General features: G+C 40.4%; 1 protein-coding gene across 7 annotated transcripts in view; it reads left to right on the top strand.

The window, feature by feature from the left end:
- PHF6 (PHD finger protein 6) overlaps positions 1 to 27,384 on the top strand; it is an 85,576-nt gene that overhangs the window by 50,638 nt on the left and 7,554 nt on the right. For 2 of the 7 annotated variants that reach the window (XR_012515657.1, XR_012515658.1), the window contains exons 10-12: positions 2,454 to 2,580; positions 16,470 to 16,706; positions 26,668 to 26,782. Coding sequence is in view for 5 of the 7 variants with exons in the window: in XM_074391771.1 (XP_074247872.1) it covers positions 2,454 to 2,580 (127 nt within the window). In the remaining 2 variants the exon portion in view is untranslated. Of the gene's footprint in view, positions 1 to 2,453; positions 2,581 to 2,914; positions 6,038 to 16,469; positions 17,011 to 26,667; positions 26,783 to 27,384 lie in introns of those variants that run through there. The other 5 variants (XM_010341752.3, XM_003931148.3, XM_074391771.1 and 2 more) reach the window with 4 other exon arrangements.

Below are 27,384 nucleotides of genomic sequence, written 5' to 3'. Positions count from 1 at the left end.
GGAAATATTCTGCAAGTAAAAAATAATCCCGTAAAATGATTAAAAGTTGTTCCAACAACAAAGTACTTGTCCTCTTAGAGGAAACTTTCTATTAAAAAGATGATTTTTTTTCTTTCTTTCTTTTCTTTCTTTACTTTCTTTCTTTCTTTCTTTCTTTCTTTCCTTTCTTTCCTTTCTTTTGATAGAGTATTGCTCTTATCACCCAGGCTGGAGTGCAAATGGCGCAATCTCGGCTCACCACAACCTCCACCTCCCAAGTTCAAGCGATTCTCTTGCCTTAGCCTCCTGAGTAGCTGGGATTACAGACATGCACCACCATGCCCTGCTAATTTTTGTATTTTTAGTAGAGACGGGTTTCTCCATGTTGGTCAGGCTGGTCTCAAACTCCCAACCTCAAGTGATCCACCTGCCTGAGCCTCCCAAAGTGCTGGGATTACAAGTGTGATACACTGTGCCTGGCTAAAAATCTGATTTTCAAATGTAAACAAAACAGAATATGATAACAAGTCCTCATATCAGCAGTTAGCAAGTTATTCCCGGTTGCTTTATTTATTATTTTCCTGAAGTATATTAAAGCAAAATTCCAGATCTCTTGTCATTATATAGTTATATAAACACACTTTGTAACATTAACAGTTATTTCTTAATATCATCTTATACCCAATCAATTTTTACATTTGCCCAGTTTTATCAAAAATGTCATTTTAGACTTCATTTGTTCAAATCTGGATACATGCAAGGTCCATCCATTGCATTTGATATGTCTCTTAAGTCTAAATATGGACATACTTGTCCCATTACTTATTGAAGAGCCTCAATCAATTGTCCTGTCAAAGTTCCACATCCTAGGTTTGTCTCTTTGCCATTTCATGATGCCATTTAACTTGTGTCTCTATCCTCTCCCATTTCTTGTAAACTAGAAGTTGGTTCAGAAGTTTAATTAGATTCAGGTTATATTTTTATGGGAGGATTTTTCATAGGTGCCACTGTGTAGGAATCTCACTGTTGATATTTAAACTCATGATTGAAAATTTTAAAAAGAGGTAGTTCCTAATGTGTAGCATTCGAAGCACGCAATTCTCCCTAGCTCTTTGAAAGTTATTGAAAATGTTTAAAAACTAAAAAGAAAAATAATGAACAAAACTCAATTAAAGTCAGTTGTTCTTGTTGTCCACTATCCCAAACCCCACCCCTGCCTTTTATTCTACTCAAATATTAGACCTAGTTTAGATCATCTATTTGTGACATGTGAATTCCTAGATGATTTTGTTTATCTCTTGCTGACCAGAAGAGGGCATCCGGTGAACATTTTCTAAGCATTGTTCCATTGTTACCTTATGTATGATTGACATAAAAGTGAGCTCAAATCAGCCTGCCCTTGATTGTCCAAATCACCTATATTACGATTTTTATTAAAAACTTAATGAATTTTAAACATACAGTCTGTATACCCAAATAAAAGGTTAGATCCAAGCCTGATATCAGTATCACTCCAGAGATAACTTGCCAGATTTAAACGGGAAAACGCACCTTTACAATGGAGAAATCTGACCATCACCACTACTTTAACCAAATAATCAAATGTGATGTCACCCAGTAGCAGGACATTTTGAGATTAGATGCCTCCTGAAGTATTCAGGATTACCTACAAAGTGTCTTGACAGAAAAAGAAAAGCTGAACCTGAAGCTAACCAATCCCTTAGACCTTATTCCCAGTGTATAGGAAATACAGGGCAAGAGAGAAGCAAATAAAATGGTACTACAATTAGACAAGTCCAGAATATGCTACAGTTGACAGATTTTCTGGTCTGATCTCATCCTAAAAAGTCAGTGTCATGTAAAAACAAGTTGGGTGAACCGGTCTAGATTAAAAGAGACATAGCCAAATACAGTGCTGGAAAACTGTTGGATGGCTCATGTAGGTATCCCAGTGAAGGATACCTACATCATGCTAGTGATGATCTTTTCATCACATCATGCTAGTGATGAAAAGACACTTGAAGAGTTTGAGTAAAATTGTTTCATCAAATGTGAGCAGAAGGCCGCAGTATAGATAGAATATATATTTCCTAAAATGTGATTTTATATTAAATACATGAAACAAATTTATAGAATTTGATTATTTCCTCAGCATACCTGAAGGTTGGTATTTTCAAGTTGGCCAAAACTTTGCTTTTAATCTCATTGGACAAAATGAGGAATTGTCTTATGATAACTGTCATCCTAAACCAGAGATTTTGTTTCAGATGAACTTTTATTATCCCAATAATAGTGTGTTTTCCTATCTTTTGGATAGAAATGGGTCTGTAACTAATTGGGGAGTAGTTTTTAAAGTGTGGATGAGGAAATCCAGGTTTTAAATGAGCACTAGCTGCATCCACTAATGATGGCATGAATATATTTTCAGCAATAGTGGCAAAGTGTTTTGAGATTTTTGTCTTTCATCATTGTAGACTATACTGTAAAAATCATAGCGGAAATGATGAGAGAGATGAAGAAGATGAGGAACGAGAGAGTAAAAGCCGAGGAAAAGTAGAAATTGATCAACAACTAACTCAGCAGCAACTTAATGGAAACTAGGTATGAAAGTTAATTATATGGGATCTGTTGTCAGGATACAATACACACTGATAAATACATGTTGAAGTAATGGTATGCAGTAAGATTTTTTTTAAACCTATTATGTTTAGTTAAGAGCATGTTACTAAAATGCTGAGGATTTTGTAGCCTTGCATAGTAGTTGTTTTTTTTTTTTTAATTAGCTGATTTTGTAACCGTAAAAAGCTATCCGCTTTATCAATAAGTGTAGTTGTAATGTCAAATCAATAAGATATTCACACTCCTCAATAACATTATATTGATTGTGTTCCCCTCAAGCATCATATTTTACATTTTTTTATCATCTTTTAAACAGGTTCATGGGACAGAGTTAGAAAACTGGGAATGAATAAGACATCCATAACTGCTATTCTTTTTTCACTGTTTTCTAAAATCAAAAAGGGTTTGTAACTTTTTACTGCCCAACTCTTAGATCCTTCATTGAACTGCCTAAAAATGCTTATTTGTTTTATGAGCCTTCACTAGAAGGCTGAGTTTGACATGTTGATATTATGTAGCTATAGTTTGCAGTTTCTGGGAAGCAGTTGAAACACTATTAACGCTGTATAGTGTCAGCAGTTAAAGCAGATGAAATGAAGTAAGCTATATTTCTGGACTGAACAAAGTTCTGTTGTTTAGGGCGTTTAAGTTTGTCAGTGGATCCTTACTCAAGGGAAAGCATAAGCAAGTTTTACTTTATAAAGCAAACATGCCACTGGTGGCAGCACATGGTAATTTGTGGACTTCTTTTTTTTTCACACTCAAGTAATGGAGGCTAAAAATGAAGAGAACCTTCTTTTTCTCTTGGCTTTGACAGCACATGCTAAAAATCTCTTCCAAGAAGTACGCTAAAGCTTTTCATTTGGTTCCTGTTAAAGTTGTTCTCACTGACCAGCATGGACTCGGGCAACTGGTAATGATAAGCTATGAGCTCCAGTGCTTATGCCAAAATTCTCTTGACAGCACACCTCCTCTCTTTCCATGTTATACAAAGGGCTTCTGGCAAAATGACGGAGTCCTTCAAGTTTAAACTAACATTTGGCAACAGCAAATTAAACGTTTTAACGCTTGCTAAGGACTTCAGACACCATGTCCGAAACCTGTTCCTCTCGAGTGCCCTGTTTTGTGGAACGCTTCACATATTGGCACAGAGTACGTAAGGAGGTCTCATGTGCTGTAGGAGTAAAAACGTCTTTGCATAAAACAGTATTTATTTTTACTTTTGTGACCACTATTTTAGAAACTTTATTTAATATTTTAATGTTTTCAGTCATTGCTTTGGTTATCTATAAAATAGGCTTTTGTGCCCTACGTTTCTTCTTGTAGGGCTTGGTGGTGTTTTATCGATCGTCAGAATTGTTTTTGAAAGCCTAAGAACCCAGCTTTTTAGAAAGGATTTTCACACTGGCATTTCTAGCTAGTGATATTTTCTTCTACTTACCTGCTGAAGCACATTTATGCATTTCTTTATGGCAAAACCAAAAAACTTTAGTTGTGGTCTGCCTGATATTACCATAGCACCTCAATACCAAGGGGAGGGATTTTGACTAATCAAATTATTAAGCTACCACAACAAAGCAGATTTTAAAGTAAGAAACAAACATGTTAACTTGACTGTACATTAAGATATTCTGCAGCTGATAGAGCGGCATTTTTAAAATGTAACAGGTGGAAAATTACACTGTGCTTAATGACTGATTTTTTTAAACTTAGTCCCTTAAGGTCACGTTTGTCAAGTGTGTATTCACACATTTACGTAAGTCAAGGGACTCAATGCTTGCTTTATTTTAACCATCTTTTACTATTTTTAGAAGGAAACTAGCTTTAGTAATGGGTTGCCCTATATGTTTTCTCTTTTTGCTCTTAATATGCCATTGGGTATTTGTGTGTATGTGATTTTCAAAATTCATCATGACTTGAAGTGCAAGGACAGACCTAGACGTTTGTTTACCAAGCTATGTGACTTCTCCCAAAGGATCTGTACTTTCTTTCCTTACAACAGCTTGAAAATCATTATTTTTTAAATACTTAAATCACTGTGTCTGGATCATTTTTTACATTGTGTGCCATAGACTTACCCATGGGACAACAGAGCTCCTTCATTTTTGGACAACTACTGTAATCTTTTTTTTTTTTTTTAGGAAAAATGGAAGGTGCCAGGGGTAATCATGGCCAGTCAATAATTACATAAAGCAGTTCAAGTACTATAGCTGTCAGTTGATTGATATGTTATGTAGTAAAATGTATGAATTTGTATGAATTTTTCTTCAGCCCTTTTTCTGCCACTAGCAACCAGAATAGCACTTTACCTTTTGGTTGGCTAGATAAGTGGCTGACTACCTGTTTTTCTCACTGTGGTGTGATTGGCTAAACAATCTTGCATTAAAAACTCAAATGTAAATTGAATTCACATGAAAAATCATGTTTGGTTGTAAACCTCCAATATTTTGATTCTGTAATCATGTTTTCATCACATGCTGAGTAAAAGTGCCTTACAATGTAAAAATTGTACAGTACTTATGTTCCTAAGTAGCATCATCATCTTCTGGGTAGTAATTACATTGTGGTATTAATATTTAGAAAAATGGACCTCAGCAGTGTATTTACTGTACATCTCTTAAGTCCTTAACTGTAGTTTTAATAAGCATGACATTATTTGATGAGTATATAACATTTACATCATTTCAAAAAATACTGCCGTTACTGTCTTTTATGCATATTTTAGCCTGAAATTTTGAAGCGTCTTTTTTCTTTCTTTTTTTTTTTCTTGTTTTGTTTGTTTGTTTTTTTTTGTTATTGATATTAAACAGTGTAATCTTTGCAAGCGTATATTGAAGATTATTCTGGAGCATTTATTGCCTTACCAGAAATGTTAGTAGGAAATGTTCTTTAGAATAGAAAGATAGACTTGAGTTTCTATACTTTTAATAAGAGCTCTTTGTTCCTGGGGGGAGGGGGCAGGGGGTGAATTTTACTTTCATCTCAAGTTATTAAAAACCCACAACTGAAGTAAATTTTATTTCAAGGATCAGCAGTTTTAGAATTTCAGATAGTACTTGCTCAGATACACGCTACTCAAGATATTAAGAGATAACAAGATCTGTAGATCTACTATTGAATCAGAATCTGTGAACTTGAACAAATGTGTGAATCTCAAATATCTCAAAGCAAAAGAAAAAGTGTTCTAGAGTGTTGTTGCTTTTTTTAAAAAGCGCTGCAGTTAAACCAAGGTATGCAGTTTTGTTCTAACAGACATTTAGGTTAATTGTAAAGATAAGGAATGCATTATGGGTCAAAAATCAAACATTCCTCTCATGTTATGTATATTTTGTTCCTGTTATATTGGCTTTATTTTCAAAATTGTAGTTTGTAGTATTAGTTTCCTTTTATTGGTATTCTTGCATATACTATTCATTCAATAAATGACTTATGACTTTCATATTTGTTTGTCTTTTTTGTGAAAGTGTATACTGAAGCTTATTTGATAACAGCAATTGTATTGTGTTCCTTTTAGTCTTGCTTTATTTCAGAGTAAAATACCTAGTTTGTTTAATAACTGGACATTAAACAAGTATGGGAGAAAAAAATGTGAATTTGAATCCAGTTCAGAGTTCCACAATATAGAGGTTTTATCATGGAGAGAAACTGCAATCTTTTAAGTACAATCGAACTGCATCACATCTTATTTTTTTAATTACATGTTTCAGATAGATACCCATGGCTTAAATCAGATCCTCTGGTTATTTTTAGAATAAACTAAAGCTCCAAGTACAATTTATCAGATTGGTAATATGGGTACAGGATTAATATCCTCGTCATAAAGGGATTTTACCAACAGCTTTAAATGTACTACGATTACCATAGACAGTATGCTTTTAGTACAGTGTTCATATATTGAGGTTTGTCACATCCAGGGCAGAAATCAAAGTTATAATGAGTAGGATATGCTCATTCGATACACACAATTCCTAACCTGCAGAGTAGGTTAGGAAAAAATCAAGTAACAGGTTCTAATTAACTCCAGAACATAGGATGGTGTACTTCACTGCAAATGTTACCCAGTAGTGCCTGGTACATGTGTGTCTGTGTGTGTTTAAAATTCATTATTAAGTCTCATTTTAATTGCCACCAATTTTTTTTTTTTTTTTTTTTTTTTTTTTTTTTTTTTTTTTTTTTTTTTGAGATGGAGTCTTGCTGTGTCACCCAGGTTAGAGTGCAGTGGCATGATCTCAGCTCACTGCAACGTCCGCCTCCCAGGTTCAAGCAACTCTTCTGCCTCAGCCTCCTGAGTAGCTGGGATTACAGGCTCCTGCCACCACACCTGGCTAATTTTTGTATTTTTAGTAGAGACGGGTTTCACCATCTTGGCCAGGCTGGTCTCAAACTCCTGACCTCGTGATCCACCTGCCTCGGCCTCTCCCAAAGTGCTGGGATTAAGGGAATGAGCTGCTGCACCCAGCCAACTGCCACCAAATTTTAAAGTCTCATTTTAATTGCCATAAAAATATGGAGATGGGGAGTTGTGTGGTATTCTTTAGCTAATTGAAACTATTTAAGCTGGTTTTTGTTTTATTTTTTCAGTAGCAGTCACCAGCAATTGCTAAGGTTACTCGAAAGGATGGACCTGGTAGAATTTCTTAGGAAAATTCTATGGCTAGCAGATGGCTGGTTTATCTTTTTAAGAGAAAAACCCAATTCCTGTTATATTTACATATTAGACTAAGTCCTAGGTTTGTAGGCCAAATGCTGCCAAATATTGCCTTGTTCAGATAATGAGGTAACTGGATATTAATGATGTAAAGCAAAAATGTATTTGTGATTTTTACTCAGAAGATGAAAACTATAAAATAACCAATTAATGTACAAGTTAATGGTGGTATTTGGAAAGTGTTACACGATAGCAGACATGATCTACATATGGTCAGTGTACTGAAGTCAGTCAATTAGACCTGCATTCTTGTCAGAAGACAGCAGATCTGTAAACATCTGAAGGACACTTTTGCCTATACCTCTCAGTGGCTATAAGTGGGTTTTTATGCTGGGGGTGGGGCAGTGGTGGGGAGATAAGAAAAATAAAATGCAACTGGGCAAAGAGCTAGCTAGCTCTACTGTGTGAATGATAATATTCCAATGAAAACAAGAATACTGTTTGAGGGAGTAAACTTTTTTTTTTTTTTTTTTTTTTTTTTTTTTTGAGATGGAGTTTCACTCTTGTTGCCCAGGCTGGAGTGCAATGGCGCCATCTCGGCTCACCACAACCCCCGCCTCCCAGGTTGAAGCGATTCTCCTGCCTCAGCCTCCCAAGAAGCTGGGATTACAGGCATGTGCCACCACTCCCAGCTAATTTTGTATTTTTAGTAGAGACAGAATTTCTCCATGTTGGTGATGTTGGTCTTGAACTCCTGACCGCAGGTGATCCACCTGCCTCAGTCTCCCAAAGTGCTGGGATTACAGGCATGAGCCACCACACCCGGCCGAGGGAGTAACCTTTTCAAGGGAACCTGAGAGACTAGATATTGAAGACAGTGTTAGGAGTGGGGAGACAGAAATAAACTATGCTTTAATATGGATGCTGGATTTAGAGTTGTTACTGAGTTTCTATAAAGTAATTGGTACAGAGGGGTAAGTTGTTTCTGAGTATTTTTTAAATCAGACCTATTTACAGATTTTGTATTAAATGAATATTTGGACATAAAAAGGAATTAATTACTGATACATATGCCAATGTCAATGAGCCTTGAAAATATGCTAAGAAGCCAGGCACAGAGGTCATATATTATATGATTCCATTTATGCAAATTGTTCAGAGAGGCAAATCCATAAAGATGGAATACAGATTAGTGGTTCCTAGGGGCAGGAAACATCGGGGGGATGAGAAACTATTATCGGGTATAGTATTTCTTATTTGGGGTGGTGAAATGTCTAGAATTAGGTTGTGGTTGATGATTGCACGACTTTGTGAATATACTAAAAATCATAAATTATACACTTTAAAAGAGTGGTTTTTATGTTATGTGCATTTTAATCTCAATTTTTAAAGTGCTATGTAGTCATTTTGCAAAATTAAAATACAAAGATCTATAAAGCAAAATATGAAAATCCCCCCTCTGTACAAGCCTACTCCCTAGAAATGTTTGATACATACTCTTCTAAATGCTTCTGTATATACATAACACATTTTTACATAAAGAGAATCATATATAACATAAATAGAATCATGAATAAAAAATAGAATGTTTTTACCATAAATAGAATCATACTTACAGTTCTGCACCTCATCTTTTTTCACTTGAACAACATTACAAGGTGTCAGTACATCTAGATTTCTCACTTTTTTTTTTTTTCTAGTAGCTCCCTGGTATTTCAGTGTATGGATTAACTGGAATTATTCTCTCCAGCCTTACATATATCCTTTATGCAAGTAATCTCAGGATAAATTTCCAGAAGTAGAACTGCCAAGTCAAGGGTATGTACATTTAAAGTTTTGATTAAAATTGCCATCTAGCCATTTGTGGCTCACATCTGTACTCTCAGCACTTTGGGAGGCTGAGGCAGGAGGATCACTTGAGCGCAGGGGTTCAAGACCAGCCTGGGCAACATAGTGAGATCCCCATCTTTACAAAAAATAGAAAAAATAGCTGGGTGTGGTGGCATGCGCCTGTCATCCCAGCTGTTCAGGAGGCTGAGGTTGGAGGATCACTTAAGCCTGGGAAGTCAAGGTTGCAGTGAGCTGTATTGGCTCCCATGGCATTCCAGCCTAGGCAACAGAGCAAGACCCTGTCTCAAAAGTAAAAGTTACCAGCTACTCCAGGGATTAAGCTTGCTTGCTTCTCCATTCCAGAAGAGTGCTTTTAAGTGTGGTGCCTTTAAGAAAAAAACACACACGCTCCAGAAAATTCTATGGGGTTTGATTTTATTGTAAAACCCATATAGACTGTATCTGAAAGTGACATATGAATCATCTTTGAGAAAGGGGGCACTACGTTTCATTTGTGAAAAGGTTAAATCAGAAGGCTTATTTCGCATGTATTAACATCAGTAGCTGGTGAATCATTTCCCTTCTTTCTGAAAAGTAACATTGCTCATCACTGTCTATTGTTTCCAGATGGACCTGCTGTGTGTCCAGAGTTATATGTACTTCTGTTCAGGACACCTGAAGGGTCATGTAGTGTTTTGTTAAAGAACTCCTATAACCTTTATCTGTCATGTGATGGCGCTCATTCCCAAAATTATGACTGTGCCTAACAAGTGGTCAGTTATGTGAAACAAGATGAAATCATCTAGGTAGTTGTTTCGTCCTTTTATGAATAAAATCTAAGCCTAACCAGAAAAAATGTCGTGATGCTTTTAGCTCATTTGCCAAAAATGAGCTATTATTTTTGTCACTTAGCAATTTCAAGCAACAGTTACCTGCATGTCTGAAAATAAATTGGTAAAAATAACATGGATATCCAATTATGCTGGTCAGTCAGCCTGGAAGTTTTAAAATAAAGAATAAATTGAATGTAGTGAAGGATTAATCAGTGCTACATGAAAATTAGTTTTTTCTAATTCTGAAAATCACATTTGGTGCTAATTAGTATTTATAACATTAGCCAAACAATTTTATTGAAAAAGATTTGTAACTTAGAACTGTAGCAATCTGAAGACTGCTGTTATTTTTATTTCAGAGGTTAGCCAGACAATTTAACACAAAGGCTTATTTTCAAACTTTCCTGATCCTAAGCCCAATAGGCTTATGTTCTATATTTAGTATTGATTTAGTATTACCAGGAAGCAATAATTCTTTGGACCCTGTTCTCATATGTTCCTGGTTAGAGAGCAAGCACAAAAGATAAGCAGTTTCTGAAAGTTACAGATCAAAGAGCTGGAATTTTGGCATTATCCTCAAATACAACATTTTTTCTGGACATCCCTTAGAAGAGTCGTTCTTAAGTGTTTCAACCTATTCCATGGGCCCAAAACAGCTTCGGGCAGCTAGCCAGTGTGCTGGGGATGCAGGAAAAAGAAAAGAAAAGGAAAAAAAAAGGCATTAAAGAAAACATATGCTGCTTAGCAAAGAGGCAGGGTAGGAGAGAAAAAGTTTAGGCAGCCTTTATTGTGGTCTTTGGAGCATTTACTAACTGGGGATATGCCATTGCATGGAACTTGGAAATGCACCCTACAGTTTATAGGCCACTTCCTAGAAAGATGTATGCAAAACTTGAAACAGTCACAACTTTATTCTTTTTTTCCTTTGATGCCCTCCTGGAAAATCTCTTTCCCTAGCTCCCGTATCTGTACCACCCTATTTCAAGACCACTCCTTTTCTCACTCTCCTGCTTACCCTGAAGTGTTACCTGGTTCTGCTCTTGCCATCTTGGATTATTCTTCCCTATCACCACAATCTGCTTACAGGTGCTACCTGTGTGTTCTACACGATTATCCTCCACTCACTGCAGCTTCGTGCTAAGTCTCAACACTTCTTCTGGAAATGTCTACCCAATCTGCTGGCTACCCAAATGTGAGTCCCAAACTAAGTTGTCCTGACCTGACTTTTATCTATTTGTTAATGACACCATCAGTCAGTAGGGTTACAGTTGGTCGACTTGGATTACCACATCTACTTGCTAAGTTCCACAAAGCCTACCACTCTCTTTTGAATCCACTGTCCCCATTCTTATTGCTAATAAGCTAGTGCAGTTTCTATTCATTTTTTTTTTTCTCTTGTTGCCGAGGCTGGAGTGCAATGGCACAATCTCGGCTCAGTGCAACCTCCGCCTCCTGGGTTCAAGAGATTCTCCTGACTCAGCCTCCCAAGTAGTGGGATTACAGGCATGGGCCACCATACCCAGCTAATTTTATATTTTTAGTCAATGCAGGATTTCACCATGTTGGCCAGGCTGGTCTCAAACTCCTGACCTCAGATGATCCACCTGCCTCGGCCTCCCAAAGTATTGGGATTACAGACATGAGCCACTGTGCCCAGCCGTCCGTTACCTCTTGATACCACTGACCTCAACTTCCCCACTTACCTCAATTGTCTTCCACCATTTTACCTCCCCATGCCAAGAATTTGCCTCACTCTTATATCTGGGGAAGATGACCTGCTAATGAAAACCACAGCAATGCAGGCTGATGCCACCACAGATATTTGGCTTTTGGTCTGAGGTTCTCCACATCAGTCTTCTGTCCTTTGTCTTTCCCATTATAGTACCTAGAAACTATTACAAACATAAGCATGCAGACTTTTGTGGCCCAGATTCAAATTCCATGTAAGCTTGCTTAATTTATTAAGCCTCTCTCCACTCCCATTATCTCATCTTTAAAACACAGATAGAGGCCAGGCACAGTAGCTCACACATGTAATCATAGTAATAACTAATTTGGGTGAGAGTCAGCAATGGGTGCTAAAAGTAGTGGGTGAAAGTTTGATGAGGAATAGGATACTTATGTACCCCCAAACTAAGCCACAAGTTATTAATAACAAAGGGGAAAGTAGTAATTTTACAATGGGAAGACGCCACTGTGAATGGACAATGAAAGAACATCAACGATAATGGGGGAAAATGACGCTATTTACCTCCTGCTGTGCTACTCTGAGAACAAGTATAATTTCTATGGTAGTCGTCCAAAAATGCATGACCTGAGTCTGTTCGTGGGGCAGCAGCACACAAACGCAAATCGAGGGACCTTCTACAAAACAGCTGGCCAAGATGCGTCAAAAGTGTCAATGTCACGAAAGGCAAACTCTGGGGAACTCTTCCTTGTTCAGGAGACAATTCAGTGTAATGTGTGATCGTGGACTGTGAAAAAAGTAACTATAAAGGATGATATTGAAACAATTGTCAGGATTGGAGAATAGCAGTAACAACTCAAGGCCAAATTTCCTGATTGTACTGTGGTATGTAAAAGAATGTCTTAGAAAATACACACTGAAATACAGGTAAAGAACAATAGCTCCAATTTACAAACGGTTCTGAAAAAATATATATATGCACACACATACACAGAGACAGAGCGAGAAGGCAGCTGATAAAGCAAGTGGGGCAAGATTTGTTGAAACTGGTGAATCTGAGTAAAGGGTATTCAGGAATTGTTTGTACTATTGTTGCAACATTTCTGTAAGCTTGAACTTACATCAAAATTTACAGTTTAAAAAGGAAATAAGAAAGCGAAGGCATAAACAATATTAAAAATAAAACAACATCACTGTAGATGTAGTAGAGATTTTAAAGATCATGAGAAAACACCAGAAATAAGAGTTTTTATCTTTTAAATATACATAGTGAAATACTTACTGTAAAGTGGTAGGGTATCTGGGATTTCCTTGAAAATAATTCAGGGGGCCAGGCACGGTGGCTCATGCCTGTAATTCCAGCATTTTGGGAGGCTGAGGTGGGCAGATCACTTGAGGTCAGGAGTTTGAGACCAGCTGGGGCAACATGGTGAAACCCTGTCTCTACTAAAAATACAAAAATTAGCCAGGCATGGCGGGGAGTACCTGTTATCCCAGCTACTCAGGAGGCTAAGGCAGGAGAATTGCTTGAACCCAGGAGGCAGACCCCATGCCTCTGCACTCCAGCCTGGGTGACAGAGTGAGACTCCATCTCATAAATAAATAAAATGCAAATAGAAATCATACTTCACTCATAGAGTTGTGGAGATTAAAGGAGTGAGCACAGACCCAAGACCGTCCCATCTCTCAATACGTTGGCCCTTGTACCTGTGTTTCCAAGTTTAGCTTTTCTCCTCTTGTCATATAATTCCCATTTCTCTCCTCATTTAATTTTCTTGAAAGTCAGGTTACCACTTGACATCTTAATTTCTGTATTTTTATTATTTGTTCATCAAACCACTACACTCGCTTCTGTCTCCCCACCTTCACTTTTCTCAACTACACAAAAACTTCTCCAGCAAAGTCTACCAATGATTGCTGCAAAAACCAATAGGTGTTTTTCCAGTTCTCTCTCTCTGTTTCTCTCTCTCTCTTTTTTTTTTTTTTTTTTTTTTAAGACTGGGTCTTGCTTTGTCACCCAGGCTGGAGTGCAGTGGTGCAATCATAGCTCACTGCAGCCTCGACCTCCTGGGCTCAAGCGATCCTCTGGATTCAGCCTCCCAAGTAGCTAGGTCTACAGGTATGTGCCACCACACCTGGCTTTTTTGTAGATGGAGTTTCTGTTGCCCAGGCTGGAGTGCAATGGTGCAATCTTGGCTCACTGCAACCTGCACCTCCTGGGTTCAAGCAATTCTCCTGCTTCAACTTCCTGAGTAGCTGGGATTACAGGTGTGCACCACCACACCCGGCTAATTTTTGTATTTTTAGTAGAGGTGGGGTTTCATTATTTGGCCAGGTTAGTCTCAAACTCCTGACATTGTGATCCTCCTGCCTTGGCCTCCCAAAGTGCTGGGATTACAGGCATGAGCCACCGTGCCCAGTTGGCTTTTTCTTATTTTTCTTTTTTTAATTTATTTTTGTAGAGATGCGGTTTTGCTGAGTTGCCCAGGCTGGTCTCAAACTCTTGAGCTCAAGCAGTCCTCTCACCTCGGCCTCCCAAAGTGCTGGTATTACAGGCATGAGCCACTGCGCCAGACAGTTATCTTACGTCTTGACTCTACTTGATGTCCCTGACAATCCAAGTGCCGTCACTTGGTCCTCTGCTAATCTGCTCTTGCAAGTGACCCAAGAATAGAAGTAACACACTTAATAATAAAACCAAGATTGCAAAATCCACTAGCTGGGACCCTCCATAGACTATACCCACTCCCTTCCCTGCTCACAGAGATTTAATAGGAATCTACATAAATTCTGGTATTTCCTTGGCAAAGGTAAAATGTCTAAATGAAGGGTGAGATGAACTTTACAGGGCAGTGAAAGGGTAGAAGAGAAAAGAGAAAAGTGGGAGGTTGAGGCCAGTAATATCCAGGGGTAATGGAGGTGATTAACCAATTTGCTTATGAAAAATGCCACATGGCAGAGACAACTCAAAGCTTGAGGTGCACTGGGAAACCAAAATGCATTTATATACATATGTAGACATATGTAATTCTTGTCTAGTCAAGAGAAGAACAGTTGAAACACATACCTACTTATGAAACTGTGAAAATCACCAGATGAAAGGTTGTGAGACCAAAAGATGGAGAATTTTAGTCAACTTTGCAAGCCCTGTATCCAGACGGAGTCAGGCAGCAGACAACTGAAAAACGGTGCTGCTGCTCTCCAGGAGCCCTTTCTGCCACATCCTTCAATGACATCTGCCTTCTGCTTCAACATTTCTAGGTACAGAGAGCTCAGCCCATTTCACAAATTCTTCAATTCTGCTGTTCAAAAAAAAATTGCCTCCTTATGCTCGTAATCCCAGCACTTTGGGAGGCCGAGGCAGGAGGATCGTTTGAGCCCAGGAATTTGAGACCAGGCTGGGAAACATAGTGAGGCCTCATCTCTTTTTTTTTTTTTTTTGAGATGGAGTTTCGCTCTTGTTACCCAGACTGGAGTGCAATGGCGCAATCTCGGCTCACCGCAACCTCCGCCTCCTGGGTTCAGGCAATTCTCCTGTCTCAGCCTCCTGAGCAGCTTGGATTACAGGCACGCACCACCATGCCCAGCTAATTTTTTGTATTTTTAGTAGAGACAGGGTTTCACCATGTTGACCAGGATGGTCTTGATCTCTTGACCTCGTGGTCCACCCGCCTCGGCCTCCTAAAGTGCTGGGATTACAGGCGTGAGCTGTAATCCCGTGCCTGGCTGTGAGGCCTCATCTCTACAAAAAAATTTAAAAATTAGCCTGGGCAACATGGCAAAACCATGTCTCTACAAGAAATACAAAAATCAGCAAGGCATGGTGATATGCACCGGCAGCCCCCACTACTTGGGAAGGCCGAGGTGGAAGGATTGCTTAAGCTCAGGAGTTGAGGCTGCGGTGAGCTGAGACCATGCCATTGCACTCTAGCCTGGGCAACAAAGTGAGACCCTATCTCAAAAAAACAAAAAGTTAGTTGAGCGTGGTGGCACGTGCCTGTAATCTCATCTACTGGGGAGACTAAGGTGGGAAAATCGCTTAAGCCCAGGAGGTTGAGGCTGCAGTAAACTGTGATCACGCCACTGCACTCCACCCTGGGAAACAGAGCAAGACCCTGTCTCAAAAAAAAAAAAAAAAAAAAAAATCACCTTCTTGCAACTTCCACCTGCTTATTCTCCTAGTTCTGCCCTCCAGGAGGGCTACACAGGAGCAATGTGAGATGAAGTAAAATAAGGGTATGGTCTGAAAGACCTGGGTTTGAATCCTAGATTGGCCACTCATAACTTGTAACTCTGAACAGGGTACCCTTCCCCTTCTCTCAGCCTCAGCCACCGACCCGTCTGTCAGAACGGGGGGGATATCCCTTAAACCACTGTGTTGTCTTAAGGAGTATAGAAGATAAAGTGATTGTAAGTGAAATTAGCTGGTTCATGGTAGTAAGTCCTTTTTATTCTTTTTTTTTTTTTTAACAGAAAAGTAATTTGTATTCCCTTTTCCACACCATGATCTTTCACATATAAAATCAAGAAGCTAGCCTCTTTTTAAATGTTTTTTTTTTACTATTAACAGGTGAATTGATGTTTATTACACATAAATTATAAAATACAGATAAGTAAAAATTTGAAATCTCCCATAATTCTGGTAACCATAGGCCACACTGTATGTTTTGTAAAATCTTTCAGACATTTCTATGCATATATATTATTTTTATAAAAATAAGTTCATATCTATTAAGTTATAATCTAGTTTTTTCACTTAAAAATTGGAAATGTCTTTCCAGGTATGTATATTCTATCATTCTTAGTGGCTACATAATAGTCCATTTTGTGGATGTATCATAGTTTACTTAACCATTTCCCTATCATTGTACAGTTGTTTGCAGGTTTTATGGTTGCCATTTTGTTATTGCAAATAGTGCTGATCTTATCACCAAGGAACAGCTGAGACCCTCAGATTGAAGGATGTTCTACAGAAAGACTGGCCTGTACTCCTCAAAAAAAAATCCTCAGAAACAAAGAAAGGCTAAGGAACTGTTCCAGACCAAAGGTGACTAAAGAGACATGACAACTAAAAGTAATGCTTCATCCTGAATTGGATGCTGATTTGGGGGTAAGGGGGAATCTTGCTCTGGAGGACATTTTGGGGACTATTGGCTAAATGTAAATGTGAATTGAATATTACATACTATTGTGTCAGTTAGTTTCCTGATTCTAATAGTTGTACTGCAGTTATATAAGAGAATACCCTTATTCTTAGAAATGTATACTGAAGTATTTAGGAGTAATGAGGTGTCATGTCTACAATTTAACTGGTTCAGGAAAAAAAATGTGTGTGTGTATGTGAAAAGATAAAGCAAATGGGGCAAAATGTCACAAGTTGGTGAATCTTGGTGAAGGATATACAGGAATTATTTGTGCTTTTCCTGCAACTTTTTTATAATTTTCTTTTTAAATTTTTATTTATTTATTTTTTGAGACAGTGTCTTGCCCTGTCACCCATCCTGGAGTGCAGTGGCATGATCTTGACTCACTGCAGCCTCAACTACCTGGGCTCAAGCCATCCTCCCACCTCAGCCTCTCAAGTAGCTGGAACCACAGGCATGCACCACCATACTCAGCTAATTTTTGTATTATTTGTAGAGATGGGGTTTTGTGTGCTGGTCTCGAACTCCTGAGTTCAATCAATCTTCCTACCTTAGCTTAGCCTCCCAAAGTGCTCGGATTACAGGAATGAGCCACTGTACCCAGCAACTTTTCTTTCCTTTTTTTTTTTTTTTTTTTAGACGGAATTTCGCTCTTGTTACCCAGGCTGGAGTGCAATGGCGCGATCTCGGCTCACCACAACCTCCGCCTCCTGGGTTCAGGCAATTCTCCTGCCTCAGCCTCCTGAGTAGCTGGGATTACAGGCACGCGCCACCATGCCCAGCTAATTTTTTGTATTTATAGTAGAGACGGGGTTTCACCATGTTGACCAGGATGGTCTCGATCTCTTGTCCTCGTGATCCACCCACCTCGGCCTCCCAAAGTGCTGGGATTACAGGCTTGAGCCACTGCGCCCGGCTCCCAGCAACTTTTCTATAATTTTCCCATTTTGCTTAAAAGTTAAACACACCAGCAGAAACAGCAGCTTTTTCCAAGAGGGTCTGAAGAAGGTTCAAAACTAGGATCAGCAAACTCAAGGAACAGGAGTAAGCCTTGGGGAGGTCATCAGGATATTTAACTAAAGAGCCATCTGAAGGAAAGAGTACAAACTATTTGGTTCAGATGAGCTAGAGAGAACAGTCTCCTATCCCAGTACTCAGAATGATTCTCAACCTCTTCCACTGAAGTGCACTCAAAATAGAGGAAATTGACTTTCTGCACTGTTTTCACCCTTAACTTGTGACTGTTCTGTTTTGTTAGTATCTCCTGTCCTCATCTATCTTAGGTTCCGTTTTTATTTTGCTGAAGTAACACTTCTTTTTTTCTTATAGGACACATGGGTAATAGACATCTAAAAATAAACAATGCTGAGATGAACATTCTTGTACATACAGCTTTCTGCCCTTGTCTAATTTTTCCTTTAAGATAAATTTCTAGAACAGAAATTCCCAAGTCAAAGAGTTTTGTTGTCGTTGTTTTGAGATGGAGTCTCACTCTGTCACGCAGGCTGGAGTGCAGTGGTATGATCTCGGCTCACTGCAACCTCTGCCTCCCGAGGTCAAGGCATTCTCCAGCCTCAGTTTCCCGAGTAGCTGAGACTACAGGCATGCACCACCATGCCCAGCTAATTCTTGTGGTTTTAGTAGAGATGAGGTTTCACCATGTTGCTCAGGCTGGTCTCAAACTCCTGACCTCAAATGATTCACCCTCTTGGACTCCCAAAGTGCCAGGATTACAGGTGTGAGCCACTGTGCCCGGTCATCAAAGAGTTTTATACATATTTTTTAAAGTCCATTGATTCATATTGCTAAATGCCCTGCAGAAAGTTCTTACCATGAACATATTACCCAACTTCAACAATTAGGAACTAATTTCCCATCTTGTTTCTTATTCCTTCTAATTCCCTGTCCCCACATGCCATGGTTTATTTTGAAGCAAATCCCAGAGACATCATTTCTCATCCTCATATATATCATTATATGTCTCTAAAATGCATACTTTTAACAAATGCAATCACAATGCTATTATTGAACACCCCCTCCCACCAATTTTTAACAATCATCTCTGGTTGTCTTCAAACATCCAGTGTTTAAATTTCTCCAATGGTGAATGCTATTAAGTGTTTACCATTGTTATAAAAATTACTGCAGATAGTAGGAGGAGCAAATGCATGTTCTTGGAGTTTTGTTTGAAATCAAGGTGACAATTCACATTATATTTACCATCTACATATTATTTGTGATATATATTACAACATATATATAAAGATATGTATGAATGTAGGCATATACTACAGGCAATTGTGGTAAACTGTATCAAATCAAATGCTTATTATTCTAGTTTTATACTAATTTAAACTTCCCAAAGACACTTAAGAATATTAGGAGATGCAGGCCGGGCATTGTAGCTCATGCCTGTAATCCCAGCACTTTGGGAGGCCAAGGTAGGAAGATCACGAGGTCAGGAGATCGAGACCATCCTGGCCAACATGGTAAAACCCCATCGCTACTAAAAATGCAAAAATTATCTGGGGGGGGTGGTGCACACCTGTAGTCCCATCTACTCTGGGGAGGCTAAGGCAAGAGAATCACTTGAACCCGGGAGGTGGAGGTTGGAGTGAGTCAAGATTATGCCCCTGCACTCCAGCCTGGGGAAAGAGCAAGATTCCATCCAAAAAAAAAAAAAAAAAAAAAAAAGAATATTAGGAGATGCAATCAAAATAACAGATAAAATACAATTGCTAAATAATTATTAGATAAAGGTATCAGGAGGCTGGGCAGGGTGGCTCACACCTGTAATCCCAGCACTTTGGGAGGCTGAAGCAGGTGGATCACTTAAGGTCAGGAGTTGGTGACCAGCCTGGCCAACATGGTGAAACCGTGTCTCTACTAAAAATACAAAAATTAGCTGGGCGTGGTGGTGGGCAACTGTAGTCCCAGCTACTCAGGAGGCTGAGGCAGGAGAATCACTTGAACCCAGGAGTCAGAGATTGCAGTGAGCTGAGATTGCGCCACTGCACTCTAGCCTGGGGGACAGGGTGAGACTCCCATCTCCAAAAAAGAAAAAGATATCAGGTATTATGGCTTTAAAAGTCCATACACAGTGTGGAAGTAGAAACATTTCTGTATCATGTGGTTTTTATAATTTTATCTAGATTCACCCACACAAATTATTAAAATAAGCTATTTTAAAATTCCCCACCCCCTTTTTTTTAGATGGAGTCTTGCTCTGTTGCCCAGGCTGGAGTGCAGTGGTGTGATGTCAGCTCATTGAAACCTCTGCCTCCTGGATTCAAGTGATTCTTCTGCCTCAGCCTCCCAAGTAGCTGGGATAACAGGTGCCCACCACTACGCCTGACTAATTTTTGTATTTCTAGTGGAGACAGGGTTTCACCATGTTGGCCAGGCTGGTCTTGGAACTTCTGACCTCAAGTGATCCGCCAGCTTCAGCCTCCCAAAGGGCTGAGATTACAGGCGTGAGCCACTGTGCCTACCTAAGGCTTTTAAAATTTCTAACAAATGGCCAAGGCACAGTGGCTCATGTCTGTAATCCCAGCCCTTTGGGAGGCCAAGGCAGACGGATCAACTGAGGTCAGGAGTTTGAGACCAGCCTGGCCAACATGGCAAAACCCCATCTCTACTAAAAATATAAAAATTAGCTGGGCATCGTAGTGCATGCCTGTAATCCCAGCTACTTGAGAGACTGAGGCAAGAAAATCAGTTGAACCCAGGAGGCGGAGGTTGCAGTGAGCTGAATTTGTGCCACTGTACTCCAGCCTGGATAAGAGTGAAACTCCATCTCAAAAAAAGAAAAAAAAAAACTCTAACAAATGGTGGAAAATAGGCATAGTCTTAAGTATACAGTATACATAGTCTTTATTAGCATTATATTACAGATGTCATTCCTTTAAACTGGTTTCTTATATTATGAAGGTATTTCCAAATATACTCCCATGGTGACTTATGTTCAATAGTATCCATTTGCTGTAGCCTGTGGACCTGGGTGTAGTAGATGCTATTGGTGCCCTGCCCGTGTCTCTTCACCGGCTAGCACCCCATCCCACATCTGTTTCAAGTGGAGCTTACCCCTGTGACCTCTGATTATCTGTCCTTGCCTGATGGGAACCGGAAGCTATACGCCCTTATAGCCAAGGAATGATTCTAGGATACAAAATCCCTGGTGCCTGCCTCAAGCAGGACTCCTGCAAATGTTTCCCCCTGTGAACCCAGCCAAGGCTAAACTGTATCTAAAACCATGTCCTTGCTCAGTTCTCTCCCCTTCCCAATCACGCTTCATGTCCTCCTCTCACATTCCCTATCCATTTCATGTCCTCCCTCATATGTTTTCTTTAAGTGCACCCCTTCCAAAAATCAGATAACTGAAATATCATGCCAACCAAGGAAGGAGCTGTGCTTTTAGTTTAGAAGTTTAAGTTTAGGTTGGAAGTCCACTGGTAATGAATTTTTGAGAGAGTGTGTTCCTCTCAATGCCATTGATACAGATTATGAAACTGAGCGTTAGAAATGGAAAAAGAGGCCGGGCGTGGTGGTTCACGCCCATAATGCCAGCACTTTGGGAGGCTGAGGCAGGCGGATCACAAGGTAAAGAGTTCAAGACCAGCCTGGCCAACACAGTGAAACCCCATCTCTACTAAAAAAAATACAAAAAATTAGCCGGGCATGGTGGCGGGCTCCTGTAATCCCAGCTACTCGGGAGGCTGAGGCAGGAGAGTCGCTTGAACCTGGGAGGCAGAGGTTGCAGTGAGCCAAGATCATGTGATTGCACTCTAGCCCAGGCAACAGTGTGAGACTCCGTCTCAAAAAGAAAAAAAAAAAAAAGAAAGAAAGAAATGGAGAAAGAACAACCTTGGTAACGTGGTGAAACCCCATCTCTACAGAAATCATAGTGGTGCACACCTGTAGTCCCAGCTACTCAGGGGACTGAGGTGGGAGGACTGCTTGAGCCCAGGAGGTAGAGACTGCAGTGAACTGTGATTGTACCGCCGCACTTTAGCCTGGGCAACAGAGTGAGACCCTCTCAAAAAAACAACAACAGGCCAGGCGTGGTGGTACACACCTGTAATCCCAGCACTTTGGGAGGCCTAGGCAGGCAGATTACCTGAGGTCTGGAGTTTGAGACCAGTCTGACCAACATGGAGAAACCCCGTCTCTACTAAAAATACAAAATTACCCAGGCGTGGTGGCGCGTACCTATAATCCCAGCTACTTGGGAGGCTGAGGCAGGAGAATTGCTTGAACCCAGGAGGTGGAAGTTGCGGTGAGCCGAGATCGCAACATTGCGCTCCAGCCTGGGCAACAAGAGCGAAACTTCATCTCCTCAAAAATTAAAATTAAAAAACAACAACAACAAAAAGAAGTGGAGCAAGAAAGAAAGGGACAGAAAAACCAATTCCCAGACAACCATAACTAGATTGCTGTTATTGATTTACTCAGCCCTAATTCATCTTCCAATTCTAGTAACAGTTTACCTTCATGAAGACATCTGCCTCTAGGCTAACATGGTTCGGGAAATCCCTGAGTCTTAGATGCACTGGAATGGTCTGCCAGTTTTATGCACCTGGTAACAGTATCAGCTTACACTGAGAAGCCTCTTTATAGGATAGTCCTTCCTCCTGAGGCTCTGAGACTATTCTTTGTCATTCTTTCCAGAAGACTGACTCTCTGGCCCAGGGCTGCCTTACAGGATTTTCTGCAGTGATGAAAATGTTCTGTCTGCACTGTCTGATGCAATAGCCACCACTTACAAGTGGCTATTGAACATTTGAAATGTGGCCAGTAGGACTGAGGAACCAAATTTAACATTTTAATTTTCATTAATTTAAACTTAGATTTAAATAGCCATGTGTGTGTCTAGTGGCTGCTACATTCGGCAGCACAGCTCTAATTTCTAGCAAGGACATTTAGGCCATTGTGAAGGGAAAGCAGAGACCGCCTACTGAAAGGCCAAATTGTTCTGGCTCCTTGCTTACAGTAACCAGAAGTAGCCAAATGGAGACAATGAATGGGCCTAGCTGTAAGTAGTCTATGATAACCATGGGTGGGGGCAAGAACATGGGAATAAGAGAAGGCCTAGTGAAATCTTCAGGGTGTTAGAATCTGTCCTGTACAGAGTGTACTATAATCAGTAGCTTATAGTATTTTAATATTTTATTAATAGTATTTTATAAATAGAAGTATTTTAGACTTACCAATCAAATCTTTTACAAGTTCATTTGTTAAGTTACTTTGTTAGCCCTTACATGTGAATGTGAGTGTGTCCTACCCTGCTTGAAAAGACATAATTTCATTATAACATTTTACCTATACAAAATTACCATAAAGTAAGTTGAACCCTTTCTGATTTGAAGGCTTTCTCTATATTTGAGCCTGAAATATACAAGTTTATAAGACTTAATTAAGAATATGAAGCGAGCCGGGCGCGGTGGCTCAAGCCTGTAATCCCAGCACTTTGGGAGGCTGAGGCGGGTGGATCACAAGGTCAAGAGATCGAGACCATCCCGGTCAACATAGTGAAACCCCGTCTCAACTAAAAATACAAAAAATTAGCTGGGCATGGTGGCACGTGCCTGTAATCCCAGCCACTCAGGAGGCTGAGGCAGGAGAATTGCCTGAACCCAGGAGGCGGAGGTTGCGGTGAGCCGAGATCGAGCCATTGCACTCCAGCCTGGGTAACAAGAGCAAAACTCCGTCTCAAAAAAACAAAAAAAAAAAAAAAAAAAAAAAAAAGAATATGAAGCGACCAGGCCAGGTGGCTCACACTTGTAATCCCAACACTTTGGGAGGCCAAGGCAGGAGGATCGCTTGAGCCCAGGAGCTTGAGACCAGCCTGGGCAACAAAACAAGACCCTGTCTCTACAAAAAAAAATTTTTTTTTTAAGTACCTGGGTGTGGTGGTGCATGCCTTTAGTCTTAGCTACTCAGGAGGCGGAGGTGGGAGGATCACCTGACCTGGGATGTAGAAGCTGCAGTGAGCTGTGATCATGCCACTGCATCCCAGCCTGGGTGACGGAGAGAGTCCCTGTCTTTCTCTCTTTCTCTCTCTCTCTCTCTCTCTCTCTCTCTCTCTCCATACACACACACCCCTACCTATCATACCTAATTATTTATTTATTTTTTTGGAAATGGAGTCTCACTCTATCACCCAGGCTGGAGTGCAGTGACATAATCTCAGTTCACTGCAACCTCCATCTCCTGGGTTCAAGCGATTATTTTGCCTTAGTCCCCCAGAGTAGCTGGAATTATAGGCATGTGCCACCATGCCCAGCTAAATTTTATATAGTAGAGGCATGGTTTCACCATGTTGGCCAGGCTGGTCTTGAACTCCTGCCCTCAAGTGATCTGTCTGCTTCAGCCTCCCAAAGTGCTGGGATGACAGGCATGAACCACCAGCCTGGCCCCTAATTATTTCTAATAGACGTCCTACCCCTATTTTTGCTTGTGATGCCATTGTGGGTCACAGGATGAGGATGCAAGCAGCCATCTAGGAGAATGCAAATGATGGTTTGGGTGTAAGATACTGTAATAGGAAAAAAAAAAAGCCAACCTGTTTTTTCTACTCTCTACTCTCACTCAGCCCAGAACACATCTGTGACTAAACGTATTGGGGTTTTCCCCACACACTAAGCTATTTTCCAGCAAATACCAGCTAAATGCCCTATAATTCAATTCAATTCAATTCTGACATTACCTGGAGATAGCATCAGATCCCACAAGGTAAGGGGTCAGTCCCACAAGACTGCTCTCACCCCGCTTCAGATGCCGATTGCAAGTCCCAGGTGTGACCTTAACTTCTGACCAACCAGTTGTAAACTGGGGGCTCCCATTTAATTAATTTGCTAGGACAACTTGCAGAACTCATGGAAGCAGCTAATTAACACTTTTACCAGGATATTACAAAGGATACAAATGAACAGCCAGATGAAAGAGGTGCACAGGGCAAGGTGTCAGGGAAGCGCGTGGAAGCTCCGTGCCCTCAACTGGCGCTACCCTCCGGTATCTTCACGTGTTCTGCAACCGAGAAGCTCATGAAATCTTTTGGTGTTTTGCTTTTTGGTTTTTGTTTGACCAGGTGCAGTGGCTCACGCTTGTAATCCCAGCACTTTGGGAGGCCAAGGTGGGCGTATCACGTGGTCAGGAGTTTGCGACCAGCTTAGCTAACACAGTGAAACCCCTCTACTAAAAATACAAAAATTAGCGCATGCGTGGTGGCATGCGCCTACAGTCCCAGCTACTCGGGAGGCTGAGGCAGGAGAATTGCTTGAACCCGGGAGGCGGAGGTTGCAGTGAGCCGAGATTGCACCACTGTACCCCAGCCTGGGAGACAGAGCAAGACTCCATCTCAAAAAAAATATCTTTTGGTTTCTGGGGAGCTTGATCTCTAGCCCACCGCTCCCCCCCCTACCCCCGCACCGGCCAGAGGCCGGTGGATGGGGCTGAAAAGTCCAACCCTTTAATCACTTGGTCCTTCAGGTGACCAGCCTCATCCTGAGATTGTCTAGGAGCTCTATCCAAAGTCATCTTTTAACCTAAACTAAGTTATTATCAGAAGTGCCTCATGAGCCTCATGCCTGTAATCCCAGCACTTTGGGAGGCCGAGGCTGGTGTACCATCTGAGGTCAGGAGTTTGAGACCAGCCTTGACAACATGGTGAAACTCTGTCTCCACTAGAAATACAAAAATTAGCCCTGCACGCCTGTAGTCCCAGCTAGCTGGGAGCCTAAAGCAGAAGAATTGCTTGAGCCCAGGAAGTAGAGGTTGTAGTGAGCTGAGATCGCACCACTGCACCCTAGCCTGGGCAACAGAGTGAGACCCTCCCAACAAAAGAGGGGACAGGGCTCATGAATAACAAAAGGCTTTCTTATCATTAGGAAATCCTAAGGGTTTTGGGTACTCTGTTAGGAACCAGTGACAAAGACCAAATACATTTCTCATACTAGAGATACCTTGTCAGATTTATGGTTCTGAATTTGGGGCCTGATCCTGAAAAAGAGCAACATTCAAAAGAGATGTCTGATCAAAATACAGATACCTGAGAACTCCAGGTAGCCACAGCCTTATATTAATAACCAAAGTGACAATGCTTTCTGAAAACCACAAGAGAAGGTAATGTAACCTTAAGGATTTTAGCTCCTCTAGAAGTTAGGAACCCTTACTGGTTTGCTGATTTTTCTATAGTTGTCTATAGCAGAAGCACTCAAATGCCACACATAAACATGAAAACTAGCAGATCTTTTTTTTTTTTTTTTATTTTTTTTTTTACGTTTTAAGGTTTAGAATTTTCTTTTTCCCTAGACTTCTCAGCAGAATGCAGATGTTTTAAAAAGTACACATTTAAGTTAGGGGAGGTAAAATCTCTCTGCTTCCTATGTAGAAAGTGAGTTATGTTGGGCATGGTGGTGTGCCCCCATAGTCCAAGCCACTTAGGAGGCTGAGGTAGGAGGATGCTTTGAGCCAAGGAGTGTGAGACCAGCATGGGCAATACGGCGAGGCCCTGCCTCCAAAGGAAAATTTAAAAAATAAATTTTTTTTTCAGAATTGATTGGCTGATTGACAGTTTCACTCTGTCACCCAGGCTGGAGTGCAGCGGCATAGTCATAGCTCCCTGCAGCCTCGATATCCTGGACTCAAGCTATTTTCTTGCCTCATACTTCCAAGTAGCTGAAATATAGGCATACACCAACATGCTCCACTAATTTAAAATTTTGTTTGTTTTTGTTTTTAGAGACAGGGTCTCTCCATGTTGTCCAGGTTGTTCTAAAACTCAAGCAATCTTCTGGCCTGAGCCTCCCAAAGTACTAGGGTTACAAGCGTGAGCCACTACACCTGACCAGGAACTTTTTAAATTGATACATAATAGAGGTACACATATTCAGGGCACATGTGATAATTTTTTTTTTTTTTTTGAGACAGGGACTCACTCTGTTGCCCAGACTGGACAGTGGCAGGATCATAACTAAACGCAGCCTCAACCTCCTGAGTTCAAGTGATTCTTCTGTGTGAGCCACCCAAGCAGCTGGGACTACAGGTGCGCACCACCACATCTGGCTAATTTGTTATTTTCTGTAGAGATGATGTCTTGCTGTGTTGCCCAGGCTGGTCTTAAACTCCTGGGCTCAAGCAATCCTCCCACCTCAGCCTCCCAAAGTGCTGAGATTACAGGTGTGAGCCACTGTGCCCGGCCTACATGTGATAATTTAATACATTCATATAATTTGGTTTTTTGGAGTTTAAAAAAAATTTAAAATACTTTCTAGTAAACTACCTGGTACACAGTAGAGTTCAGCAAAGGATTCTAAATGTAATGATTAAAGGTGCATTCCGAAAGAAAAAGAAAAAGAAACAACAAGAACAAAAAAAGATCCATTCTATTGTTCCTCAATTTCTCCTCTCAAATGCATTACCTCAGCTTCAGTTCAACTTTGTTATAATTCACTTCTTCTCCTTCTTTTTTTTTTTTTTTTTTTTTTTTTTTTTTTTTTTCTTGAGACAGAGTTTCACTGTCGCCAGGCTGTAGTGCAGTGACATGGTCTCAGCTCACTGCAACTTCTGCCTCTCAGGTTTAAGAGATTCTCCTGCCTCAGTCTCCCGAGTAGGTGGGATTACAGACATGTGCCACCATGCCTGGCT

The sequence above is a fragment of the Saimiri boliviensis genome, chromosome X (genome assembly GCF_048565385.1).
Source record: "Saimiri boliviensis isolate mSaiBol1 chromosome X, mSaiBol1.pri, whole genome shotgun sequence".
NCBI lineage: Eukaryota > Metazoa > Chordata > Mammalia > Primates > Cebidae > Saimiri > Saimiri boliviensis.
The sequence above is the reverse complement of the archived record's forward strand: the minus strand, read 5'-3'. Positions and strand labels throughout refer to the sequence as shown.